The 13,723-nt window shown below is 38.7% G+C and overlaps 1 protein-coding gene and 1 long non-coding RNA gene across 5 annotated transcripts in view; one reads left to right on the top strand and one right to left on the bottom strand.

The window, feature by feature from the left end:
- The window catches only part of LOC122209208, an 18,970-nt gene continuing 5,247 nt past the window's right edge, over positions 1-13,723 (top strand). Inside the window, exons 1-2 of the long non-coding RNA XR_006197496.1 lie at positions 1-273; positions 803-896. This is a non-coding gene — a long non-coding RNA (uncharacterized LOC122209208). The remainder of the gene's footprint in view (positions 274-802; positions 897-13,723) is intronic.
- LOC122209204 (zinc finger protein 260-like) overlaps positions 5,803-13,723 on the bottom strand; it is a 22,965-nt gene continuing 15,044 nt past the window's right edge. For all 4 annotated transcript variants that reach the window (XM_042920985.1, XM_042920982.1, XM_042920983.1 and 1 more), the window contains one exon: positions 5,803-8,277. In XM_042920985.1, coding sequence (XP_042776919.1) covers positions 6,551-8,277 — 1,727 coding nt within the window. In that variant the 3' untranslated portion in view covers positions 5,803-6,550. The remainder of the gene's footprint in view (positions 8,278-13,723) is intronic.

Genomic DNA, 13,723 nt, shown 5'->3' on the forward strand with positions numbered 1-13,723 from the left:
CACAAGGTCTGACCTTAATGCAACCTGAGAAGGAGAGATCTTTAACACTGCAAGGTTAAGACCACAAAATATCTAGAATTATGACCACAACTACAGCTATCTGTAACCTGTGTTAACTGAAGTAGAAGCTTCTTACTCCAGAGAGTCCTTTTCAGGGACAGGAAACATCACACCTGCATCAGGGATACTGCTCCATCAGGACAGGTTTCTGTTCTACCTGATGGCCCAGGCTCAGCCTAAGGTTCTGGACCTGGATCCCTAAGGGGTCATCAGGTTAGTCTCACTAGGGACACTATCTTCAGAACCAGGGACTCTTTGGAATATTTGGGAATGTCCTACATAGACTGCAGTTAGACTGACAACAGAATATGAATCTGCTTTCATCTCAGAGAAAAAGGAGTCATCCAGGGTCTTCTTTCTCCATAGGAGGAATCTCCTTTGTGGTACCCATGTGGGACTCATTCCAATTCCTTTTGCTATGTTAAAGGACACTAAGCAAGTATAGAGATGCAAATAGATAGAAACTGATTGTTTCATGGATTCTGGCCATTAGAAAAACAGATGAAGAGTCGTGATCCCCACCACACAGGAATTTTTAGACTACAGCAAATGCATAAATTGTTGAATTCAGGATTGTGGAGAGAATGAGAGGAAGAGGTTACATAAAGGGGACTCCAAACAGCATTTGGAGAAATAATTTTCTATATCCTTCTGTAATGTCATCTCTTCTCTACTTACCATAGTGCTGGATTTGAAATAGAAGATTCTCCAGCAAGAGTCTCTTTCTTTTGCTTATAAACAGGTCTTGCTGTCTCTAGACTTGATCTAGTCACCTTCTTTGGGGAAGTTAAGAGCCCTGGCACATGAAAAGAAAGAAGACAGTACCACACACCCAGGTAGGTGGGAATGAATGAAGCAGGTGGCACAGGTGAGGGCCAAAAGTCAAAGGAGAAAACCCAACCTTAAAATGTACTTTGGGAAGCTCTGCTTGAATGGACTGATATTGGAAGCCTAGGTTTATTTCTCTGGTGGTCACAGAAGGACATCTCCCTGTCTCACTCTTCCCATGCTCCTACATCCTCTAAGGACTTATGTTCTGTTCCAGTGGCTTCCCTGGCATCCACAGTAAAATTCAAAAGCCACCCCGTGGCCAGTGAGGGTGTGTGATCTGTTTGCTATGGGGACATGTGAAAAACGTTACATATAGGGAGTTTCTAAGTGGGGGTACCAATGTGATTTAGTCCTCTCCCATTTTGGGGTGCACTTATCTTCGGGAGACACACACAAGTTCTAGTACCATATCAGGGATGTGGGGTAGACTGACCCTCCCCTATCAAATGTAACACAGAGAAGGCCTCTCCATGGAGGCTTCCCCATTGACCAGACCTTGTACTTCATCTTCAGAAGTGAACCTGGGACCCTCTGTGTTTACATTGGCCTCACAGTGGAATAAGTTGAGCCATTTCATTAAGACCTACTTGATGCAAGACTCTATCAACAAGTGACAGAATCTCTGGGGTTCAGACACTGGAGATGGTAGTTCTAAAAACTATACAGGGGATCCCAATATGAAGCCAAGGCTAAAAACAGCTTTTCTAAACATTGCTTGCAAAGCTTTCATGTACACAGAAATCACTGTAGTGTGTGGAGGCACAAATATAGAGAGCAGAATGGGAGACAGAAAGAAGGTGGATTAGAAAGCTTTCATGTAAATCACAGAAAGCTTTCATGTACACAGAAATCACTGTAGTTTCCTACTAAGAACGGATTCTAGGGCCCTCCTCTCAGATATCATGACTCCCTAGGTCTGGATGAAGCTCATTAATTTGTATTTTTAACAACCAGTAAGATTGCTCTCCCCAGACTTCATCTCCAGTAGCACAAAGCAAGAGAAAACAGAAGAGCACACTTGACTGTCTTATGCCCAACCATCATCCTATCTCAACACAAATACTGCTGCTGCCAGTGGAAATTACTAACAGCTTCTGGAAAGATGACATTCTCTGCTCATCTCCCGCAAGCTGAGAAGGGACTAGATAAGGCTGTGGTGTCTGAGCAAGGCTGTATGGACTAAATAATATGTACACATTTATGAAAGGAATGTTTATTGGGTATCTACTATAGGCTCCAAGTGTATGAGAATTCACTGTGTCCAGGATGCTGGGCTGGGATTGTCACATTATGCAATTTAATCTTTCTAAAACCCTGGGAATTAGATACCATATGTTCATTTTTTTCTAGGAGGATTTAAATATTGGGTGAGCCTTCCTGGGAGCAAACATTCCTTCTCTTGTTTTTCATTATCAGTAATTTAAAAAATGATGTTGGGTGTGGAGGCACAAATATAGAGAGCAGAATGGGAGACAGAAAGAAGGTGGATTAGAAGCTCTGAGGGAAATTTAACGAGTCAATCATCTGCACTTATGTATTTGGTTAATTTTAATGGGTGGAAAGTCAATGGACATCCCAGGAATGGAAGGTGGGATGCTATGTGTTACCTTGGAGGCACTGTTTGAACCAGAAAGGTGAAAGTGACTTCCCAAATTATAAGTCCTTTGCTCTCCTTTATCTGAGTCTGAGTCTGAGTGTCAGTGAAGTATGAATGCCAACTTGGGTCACCCAGGAGGTGAAGCTGCTAGGAACTCTGTTCTCTGAGCTGTCTGAGAAGGGAGGATCAGGGACTGGCAGTGGAGCTGTGGAGGGCAATTTCGTGGTCTAAGAGGTCATTTTCGACAAAATCTGAAGGGATAATTCTCTGTTAGGCTCTGCAGGCCCCATTTAGGCAAAGGGACTATTCCTGATGCAAATTCTGGGATAGCTGAGCTCTGTGCCCAGAATGTTAGCCCCGAAGTATGAAACAGGAACTGGGGCTGGGGGCAGGAGCATCAGAAGGTCTGCTGGAGGTGGAATTGATGGGTGTCTTATGTGTTTATATTACACAGGGTGATCCTGAATGACTAGTTCCTGTTCCCTGTCTGCTCAGGGTCCCCTGCATTGTGGACGGTGTCAGACTCAGGTCCCTAGTTGGGGTGTAGGGCAGTGGGTTCACTTGCATTCTGCTTATGTGCATGTCTGAAGTTTTGGTACTAGGAAAGGTAGAAATGGGAGAGAGCATTAAAAACTCTAGGTATGAATGAAAAGATGCTCAACGTCGCTCCTCATCAGGGAAATACAAATCAAAACCACACTCAGATATCACCTCACACAGTCAGAGTGACTAAAATGAACAAATCAGGAGAATATAAATGCTGGAGAGGATGTGGAGAAACGGGAACCCTCTTGCACTCTTGGTGGGAATGCAAACTGGTGCAGCCGCTCTGGAAAACAGTGTGTAGTTTCCTCAAAAAATTAAAAATAGACCTACCCTATGACCTAGCAATAGCACTGCTAGGAATTTACCCAAGGGATACAGGAGTGCTGATGCATAGGGGCACTTGTACCCCAATGTTTATAGCAGCACTCTCAACAATAGCCAAATTATGGAAAGAGCCTAAATGTCCAGCAACTGATGAATGGATAAATTGTGGTTTATATACTCAATGGAATACTACGTGGCAATGAGAAAGAATGAAATATGCCCTTTTGTAGCAACGTGGATGGAACTGGAGAGTGTTATGCTAAGTGAAATAAGTCATACAGAGAAAGACAGATACCATATGTTTTCACTCTTATGTGGATGCTGAGAAACTTAACAGAAGTCCATGGGGGAGGGGAAGAGAAAAAAAAAAAAAGAGGTTAGAGAGGGAGGAAGCCAAAGCATAAGAAACTCTTAAAAACTGAGAACAAACTGAGGGTTGGTGGGGGTAGGAGGAAGGGGAGGGTGGGTGATGGGTATTGAGGAGGGCACCTTTTGGGATGAGCACTGGATGTTGTATGGAAACCAATTTGACAATAAATTTCATATTAAAAAATAATAATAATAAACAATTCAAAAAACTCTGGGTGTGATAACATTGGTCTGAGAGAGGCCTGGTTCCAACTTGCCTGAACTGTGAACTCAGGTGTGTGGGTGGTTGAGCTAAGATTCAGGGCTGGTACTCTGAAAATCTGGGCAGGTTAAGGTAGGAGCACATGACTGAAGCCTTTGGCCCTGAGATGTGTGGTGTCCTCTGTGAGCATGTGCAGCACTTGAGGAGAAAACTCTTATCTGCGCATGCGCTCGGGGGAGCCACTACTAACCATGAAGTCTTATAATGCGCATGTTGAAAAGTGAGCCAAGAGGGGCAAGTAAAGATGTCACCCTGACTCTTATGCCCACAATGCAAGTGGGCAAGATATTCATACCATGTGAGAAAAGTGATCAAAATAAAAGGTGATACTGTGTGGTGTTAAATGATGAACTGATGTACATTCAAATTTTCAAGAATTCATTGGACCAGTAAATTTGTCCATTCAAATGGTTAGGCATGTTCCTTCTGTAGGAGACAGTGATAAGGTTTGTCTAGAGATAATGTGGAAGCAAAGGAAGGACATAGATTGGATAAACCTTCAGTAGGTATCTTATTTTTAGAATGCAATTTTACACAAGGAAAATCTGCCCCAAAATTAAAATAATAAATCTTAGGACTTTGGGGGTATTATGGCAACATGCCTGAAAGGACAAGTGACTTATGGAGATTAGAATACCAGATAAAATGTAAATTAGATAACATGAGTGAAAAAAACACAAGTGTATAATAGAAAGAGGTTAGAAAACAGAGTACTGTAGAAAAGATTTATTAGCCTGTACAAGTTGGTTTTGATAAACTATTGGCTACTTGTTACAGTAAATTACAACTTTTATTCAACAGTATTTTCCCACACACATCGAATTCTGGAAACATTATTTTCATTGTTTTTTTGGCTGTTTTAGAATTATCTGCCCTTTCTTATTCATTTGCTCTTTACATTTGTGATTTGATGATTTCTATCGCGGTGTACTTCCATCCTTTTATCTTTTGTGTATCTACTACAGGTTTTCATTTTATGGTTACCATGAGGCTTAAAGAAAACATAATAGTCTACTTTCAGTTGTTAACAGCTTAATTTTGTGTACTAAACCTCTTCCAAACCTGAAGTTATTCTTAAAAAATGTGAATGTACAATCCTATGCCACTTTAGGAGAGTTAGCTATCCTCTTTGTGATATCTGTGAAGATTTCATTCCAACCACATTGATTCATATTCTCTATTTCTATTGTTATTATGAAATTTCATCAGTACTTTACTAGACTGCCACCTCTTTTTCCTTAGAGACCAATTAGTAAAATATTTTATTTCTAACACTGAGAACCATGGTTAGTTTTAATAAATGGAGAAGGATGATGCTTTGAACACCTCTTTCACGAAATTCCTTCAATGTTATAACCACAAATAGCATCTCCATTTAGATTTTCTACACATATTGCACATCATATTGTCCTTCATCTTCCATGGGAAATTAGATATGCGTGAGTCCCACCTAAGGAAGGGCATCTCATATCTTTGATGCAGCAACAATCAGCCACATACTTTTACACCTCCCTAAGAAAAAATGAATTTTCTAGAGTGATATGAAACTAGAAATACACTAATATTTGCTAGTCACAAATCTTAAAGAAGGTCAATGTAAAACAAAAACATATTGAAATTATACCTATGCAAAAATCTATCTCTTCTATCTTTTCAAACAAAATAGCATATACATTTTCTAAGTGTTGAACTTTGCATTATTCCTTATAAATCTTTTGATGTAATGTCTGAATAGAGTGACTGATGTGCTGCTTTCTGTGAATTTGTGACATTTGATATTCAATTACATACATTTCTAAATATTTATATCTTCCAAGTTACTTTTTTTTTTTTTGATGTTTTCTAAAGTTTATATTTAAAATGAAGGTCTTTGCTAATTCACTACATTTGTAGGGATTGAACCAAGTGTTCATTTTGGGGTACTCATGAATAACGATCAAATGGCAATTAAAGGCTAGGCTACTGTCTTTACATTTTACAGTTTTTTCTTGTATCATAACTGTGATGTTAAGTACATTGTGAGTTTCAGCTAGAGGTTTGCCACATTCTTTGCATTTTGTGATGCTTCTCCTCGGAATGAACTCTGTGATGCTAAGTAAGGCTGAAGCAGTCCGAAAAATGTTACCACATTTTTCCTATTTATAGAGTTCCCCTCTAGTATGAATTCTCTGGTGTCAATTGAGACTTAAACATGGATTAAAGGGCGTGCCAAATATTTTATATTGTAAAATCATCTCTAGGACACATTCTGTGGTCAGGAATCAGGGTTTACACAGCTTAAGCATCTTATAACAGTCTTTACATGTGTATCATTAATCTCTAATATTAATTCTCTGATGTGGAGTAAGTGTTGAACATCCTTACAAATTCTCACAGTTTTAAAATCTGTAAGGTTTGCTCCAGTATGAATTCTGATAATGACTAAAGGTGGAACAGTGATTAAAGGCCTTCCCACATTTTTTTACATTGGTAAAGATTTTCCCACTTTGAATTCTGCGATAGTTGAGTAAGGCTTGAGTCCTGGGTAAAGGCCTTGCCAGGTTCTTTCATTTTAAAGGTCTCTATATAATGTGAATTCTTTGATGTCGAATAAGATTTGAGTGCTGGTTAAAAGCCTTGCCACATTCTTTACAGTCGTAGGGTTTCTCTCCAGTATGGATTCTGTGATGTTGAGTAAGGTTTGATTGGTGTTTAAAGGCCTTGCCACATTTTTTACAGTCATAAGGTTTCTCTCCAGTATGGATTCTGTGATGTATAGTAAGTTGTGAATAACCATTAAAGACTTTGCCACATTCTTTACATTTGTAAGGTTTCTCTCCAGTATGGATTCTGTGATGTTGAATAAGATTTGAGTGCCTCTTAAAAGCCTTGCCACATTCTATACATTTGTAAGGTTTCTCTCCAGTATGAATTCTGTGATGTTGAGTAAGGTGTGAGTGCTGGTTAAAGGCCTTGCCACATTCTTTACATTGATAAGGTTTCTCTCCAGTATGAATTCTGTGATGTTGAGTAAGGTTTGAATGCAGGTTAAAGGCCTTGCCACATTTTTTACATTTGTAAGGTTTTTCTCCAGTATGAATTCTGTGATGTTGAATAACTTTTGAGTACTGGTTAAAGGCCTTACCACATTCTTTACATCTATATGGTTTCTCTCCAGTATGAATTCTGTGATGTTGAGTAAGGCTTGAGCGATGGGTAAAGGCCTTGCCACATTCTTTACATTTGTAATGTTTTTCTCCAGTATGGATTCGCCTATGTCCATTTAGTGATGAGCCGTCCTTAAAGGCTTTACCACATTCTTCACATTTGTAAGGTTTCTCCCCAGTAAGTATTTGCTGATGTTGAGTTGGTTTTGAGTGTGAGTCAAAGGTTTTGCCACATTCCTTACAAATGTACCTATTCTCTCCAGTTTCAATTGTCTTATGTATAGTTAGTCTTGATGACTGACTAAACATGTTCCCAGGTTTATGACATCTGTATGTGTTTTTCCCCACATGAGTCCTCTGATGATCACCAACATTGGAGAACTGGTTAAGAGCTTTCTCATATTCATTATATTTATGAGGATTCTCTCTCATATACTTATTCTTATTATGTATAATAAGTTTTGAGCTTTGATAAAAATCTTCCCCACATTTATTATATTCAAAATGCTTCTCTGGAAAATGACTCCTCAGATGTTTGTTAACATTTGAGGTGTGGTTAAATTTTTTCTCATATTGACTGCATTGAACAATTGTGTCTTCATTATAAGTGCTCTGGTAAGTTTGTGGGGTCAACTGCTCGGCAAAGGACCTCCCAAATTTATGCCACTTAGCACTTTTTTCTTCATCTTGAAATCTCTGACTTTCAGAAATATTGGACTGAAAGGTCAATATAATTCTATTTTCAAAATAGTTCAAATAATTTTCAGCATTCACTAGGTAAGTTTCCACATCTTCCAAATTTTCATTCCATAAATATGTATGTTTCAATACTTGATTTGAGCTTTTGCTTACAGAAACACATGGCGCTGCTGAAGTGCTGGACTTAAAAAGGTTTTTCCAAAATGCTTTATATTCTTCACCATTTTGGGCACTGAGATTCTTATTATGGGCACTTGTCTCAGTTTGGATATGTCCTTCATGATATCCTTGATGCCCTTCACTTTCACCATCATTGTCCCAGTCTATCATTAAGTGTAAATTCTCAAGGGTGCTGTGTTTGTATCTCCCCATTGACTTGTTTTGAAAAGAAGCTTCTATGCAAGACTTTGGCAGGAAGCTCAGGGTGCCATGTGAAGATACAGCTGAAAGATATCAAATAACAGAAAAGTAAAATCTTTCCACTTCCTACTTGCAGATGAATGGGCTGATGACTTCTATTATACAACCTTAATATCAGTCAGAGAAGGTCAGCAAGATGGCTGAGAAGTAATCATAAGGACTTCATTCCTCTGTGGACACATAAATTTGCACACAATGTACTGAGCACATGGCCTGATAGATAATTCTGTAGTATTGTCACGGTGTAGCACAAATCACTTTCCTATGCCTCATATGAGGCCAAAATTATTAGAAGGAAGACATTTAAATACAAAACACAAATGAACAAACTAGAATATAACAAACATAGGAGAATATCAATAGTAGGAATATTTGTTTTTGAGAACAAATCAACAAAATTGACAGACTTTTAACTAAATCAAGAATGAATGAAAGAGAGAACACCAACTACAATCAGAAGTGAAGAAGTGAAGGCAGACACAGTATAACTAATAGCATGGAAATAAAAATAATTTTAAGAGGTGACAATGGATAATTATACGAGATTTTAAAAATCTCAACTGATCTACAACTAATAAGTAAATTGAAAAAGTTATTAAAACAAAACAAAAACTCTAAATAAAGACAAGTCCTGTACCAGATGAATTCTCTAAATAATTCATACAAACATTTAATGAGAAAGTACTTCATTCTCCTCAAACATTTCCAAGGAGTAAAGACAAGGGAGATTATGGAAAAACTCTCTGTAACACGAGCATTAAGAGGTTATCAACGCTAAAGGAAGATGCTACAAGTGAAGAAGACTACAAACTACTACCTGTGGGGAATAGTCATGCAAAGCCCACCAAAAAATAAAGCAAACTGGATCAAAAGTTCATGTTACCATTTTATAGCATAGTCAACTGTGAATTCTTCCTGGAATTCAAGGGTGTTTCAACATATGGAAAACTATCAGTTTAAGACTTCAAATTAACAGAATGAAGATCAAAAATGCTATGATCATATTAGTTACAGAACAGGAAGTGAGCATATTGAACACCATTTCATGATTAAAAACACTCAGTAAAGCAGGAATACAATGCAACAGCTGCAACCTACTAAAGGCCATGTATGTATGAAAAGCTGCTATCTCACATATTATTCAGTAGTATAAGACTGGAAGCTTCTCCTGTATGATCAGAAACAAGGTAATGAAGTGACTTCACCACTTCCATTCAAAATAGTACTGTATGTTTTAGTCAGAACAATTAGGAAAGAAAAGAAAAATTAAAGAACTCTAAATTGGATGAGAAAAAATAAAATTATCTCTGTTCACAGATGATAATCTATAGAAATCCTAGAGAATCCTTATTTTTATATTTTAGTTGTGTTATTCTTTTGGTCATCACTTGCATTGTTTATTTCTAATAATTTTATCTACTGAACACTCCAATTTCAAATTTTGTATGCTATAAATGTTTAAATTGTTTGTTTCAACTTCAATAAATAAATTATTTATTTCAATAAATAAATAAATGTTTATTTATTCTTGAGAGACAGAACCCAAAGCAGGCTATGCACTTTCAGAGTGGAACCTGACATGTGACTTGAACTCATGAACTCTGAGATGATGACCTGAGCCAAAAATCAACAGTAGGACACTTAACCAACTGAGTCATCCAGGTGTCCCTCAACTTTATTTTCTTAACCTTACACAAGGAACTAGAAAAAAAGAACAAATATAGGTGAAATTTAGTAGAGGAAGAAAATAACAAGGAAAAATCAGAAATAAATAAAATAGGGGTGCCTGGGTGGCTCAGTCGGTTAAGCCTCCGACTTCAGCTCAGGTCATGATCTCACGGTCCGTGAGTTCGAGCCCCGCGTCGGGCTCTGTGCTGACAGCTCACAGTCTGAGCCTGCTTTGGATTCTGTCTCTCTCTCTCTCTCTCTGCCCCTCCCCTGCTCATGCTCTGTCTCTCTCTCTCTCTCTCTCTCAAAAATAAAGTAAGGTTCATGTGATTCTTTTCTCAACCCAGTGAATGTCCTTATGATTAATGTCTTATATTCTCCATTTGGTTTGCTACTGATAAATGTTTTGTTTAGATCTCTGGCTGAAGCCACATCTTGTTCTTTCATTTGGGAAACATTCTTCCATCTTGGCACTTTGTCTAAATCTCTGCCTTCCTCTGGAAGTTAGAAAAGGCAGTTCTATCTTCTGTTATATCCTCTAGGCCAGTGATCCGCAGATGCTCTCCTTGCCTGCTGTGAACAGTGTTTGGTCCCTCGCCTGAACGTGGCGACTGTTCACTAGGTGTGGTCTGGTCTCTTTGTGAAATCAGACCTGATACCAACTCCACCAGAACTGAGGCCCTGCAGAACTATCTGGTCAGGAAATGTGGTGTGGGCAGCAGCTTGTGTATGTCTCCTAGAGAGGAGCTGACCTTTTTGAGCCTGAGGCAAGCTTGAATCAGGATGGTACTCCCACCACAGCATGGGGGTGGGGGTGGGGGGAGGTTGGTGTAACCAACTTAGACAACCAGTGTCCCCACTAAGCTGCTTCACTCAAGTGACTCTATGTTTATTCTGAGGAGTGGGGAGGGAAATGGTGTCACCCATCTCCTTTGCTCTCAAGCAGGCATCTCAGTGAATGTTGCCTCTGAGGGTAATGCTCCTAGAATAGTGAATAATCTCACCCCTGTGTGCTCCTAGTGTTCTTCAGATCATTGTTTCCAAGCTGTCTGCCCCCAGGTAGTGTACCTGCCTTCTCTCCAGGCGCAATGCAGTGGCTATTTGTCTCCACCTGACTGTTACAACTCTAGGCTTTAAGCCATAATAGTTTTAAGATCTTATGAAGTATAGCCCCTCTCATTTGCCAAGCCATTGGCTTTGGGGAAGCATTCTCCTGAATTCCCCTGTGTGCTCTCCTTTCTCGCACCCTTCTCCACAGCCACAGTTCCCTGCCCTCCACAGCACTGCGATCCATTTCCCTTAACTCTCCTGATGGAAACAAATGAGTGACCTGTATGTTCACAACTTCTTTGCAGCTGTGAGGGACTTCTTTCTGTCATGGATTACATGGAAAATAGAGGGAATGAGAGCATCCTCTGGACACAGTGTGGTGGCGACTCAGATAAAAGGTCAGCATTTGTTCAAACAACAGAAACTACAGAGCTGAAGACAAAGAAAGGAATAATCGTAACTACAACTTCTTAAACTGGGAAATAACAAAAACTCAGACATTACAAATGCCCAGATCATGTGTGAGAGGCACCAGAAATACCATTCTTTGTGTTCTTTTCTACAAAGCAAGTCCATAAGCCTGTGCCAAGAGGGTTTTTTTTTAAATTCCTAAATCTCATGAAAAGATCACAAAATATACCAAGAAATGGAAAAATGCATTTAAATCAGAACAAAATAAACCTACAAAACTGGCCCTAAATTAATAAAGAACTAATAATTGCCCAACAAAGATTTCAAAAAATGATCATAAATGGGGCACCTGGCTGGCTCAGTTGGTGGAGCGTGTGACTCTTGATCTTGGGGTTGTGAGTTCTTGCCTCACATGGGTGTAGAGATCACTTAAGTATAAAATCTTAAAAAAAAAAAAAAAGGAAAAAAAAACATCATAAAGGTGCTCATGGAGGAAGAATGGAAAACAACTAGATAACTAAATGATATCATAAAACTATGCATGATATTTTCAGACCACAATGCTATAAAATTAAAAATCAACCACAATGGGGTGCCTGGGTGGCTCGGTCGGTTAAGCGTCCGACTTCGGCTCAGGTCATGATCTCGCGGTCCGTGAGTTCAAGCCCCCGTCGGGCTCTGGGCTGATGGCTCAGAGCCTGGAGCCTGCTTTCGATTCTGTGTCTCCCTCTCTCTCTGCCCCTCCCCCATTCATGCTCTGTCTCTGTCTCAAAAAAAAAAAAAAAAAAAAAGTTAAAAAAAAAAAAAAAATCAACCACAAGAAAAAATTTGGTAAGACCATGGATACTTGGAGATTAAAGATTATCCTACTAAAGAATTAATGTGTTAACCAAGAAATTAGAGAGGAAATTAAAAAGTAAACGGAAGCCAATGAAAATGAAAATAGTCCATCCAAAAACCTCTGGGATGCAGTCAAGGCAGTAATAGGAAGTATATAGGGAACATAATACAGAACATAACCTTACACCCAAAGGAGCAGGGAAAAGAACAGCAAATAAAGCCCCAAACCAGAAAAAAGATTAGAGCAGAAATCAATGATATCGGGGAAAAAAACAACAAACAAAAAAAAAGCAGTAGAACAGATCAATAGCAAACAAACCATGAGCTGGTTCTTTGAAAGAATTAACAAAATTGATAAATACCTAGCCAGATTGATCACAAAGAAAGAGCAAAGGACCCAAATAAATAAAATCACAAATCAGAGAGGAGAAATCACAACCAACACTGCGGAAACACAAACAATGAGAGAATATTATGAGCAGTTACATGCCAACAAATTGGGTAATCTGGAAGAAATACACAAAGTTTTAGAAACATGTAAACTACCAAAACTAAAACAGGAAGAAATAGAAAATTTGAGCAGACCAGTAAAGAAACTGAATTGATAATCAAAAATCCCCCAACAAACAAGACTCCAGGGCCAGATGGCTCCCTAGGGGAACTCTACTAAAAATTCAAAGATTTAACACCTATTCTTTTGAGGCTGTTCCAAAAAATCGTAATGGAAGGGAAACTTCCAAACTAATTCTACAAGGCCAGCATTACCTTGATTCCCAAATCAGACAAATCCCCACTAAAATGGAGAACTACAAACCAATTTCCCTGATGAACATGGATACAAAATTTCTCAACAAGATACTAGCCAACCAGATCCAACAATACATTAGAAGAATTATTCACCAAAATCAAGTGAGGTTTATTCCTGGGATGCAGGGCTGGTTCAATATACCTAATCAATCACCATAGTACATCACATTAATAAAAGAAAAGATAAGAACCATATGATCCTCTCAATAGATGCATAAAAAGCATTTGACAAAGTACAGCATCCTTTCTTGATGAAAAACCTCAAGAAAGTAGGGAAAGAAGGAACATACCTCAACATCATAAAGGCCATATATGAAAAATCCACAGCTAATATCATCCTCAATGGGGAAAACTGAGAGCTTTCCTCCTAAGGTCAGGAACATGACAAGGATGTCCACTGTCACCACTGTTATTCAACATAGTGTTGAAAGTCCTACCCTCATCAATCAGACAACAAAACGAAATAAAAGGCATCCAAATTGGCAAGGAGGAAGTCAAACTCTCACTCTTCACTGACAACATGAAAAACCCAAAAGACTCCACAAAAAAACTGTTAGAAGTGAATCCATGAATTCAGCAAAGTCGCAAGATATAAAATCAATGTACAGAAATCAGTTGCATTTCTATACACTAATAATGAAGCAGCAGAAAAATAAATCAAGGAATCAATCCCATTTACGATTGCAACAAAAA

The sequence above is a fragment of the Panthera leo genome, chromosome E2 (assembly GCF_018350215.1).
Source record: "Panthera leo isolate Ple1 chromosome E2, P.leo_Ple1_pat1.1, whole genome shotgun sequence".
NCBI lineage: Eukaryota > Metazoa > Chordata > Mammalia > Carnivora > Felidae > Panthera > Panthera leo.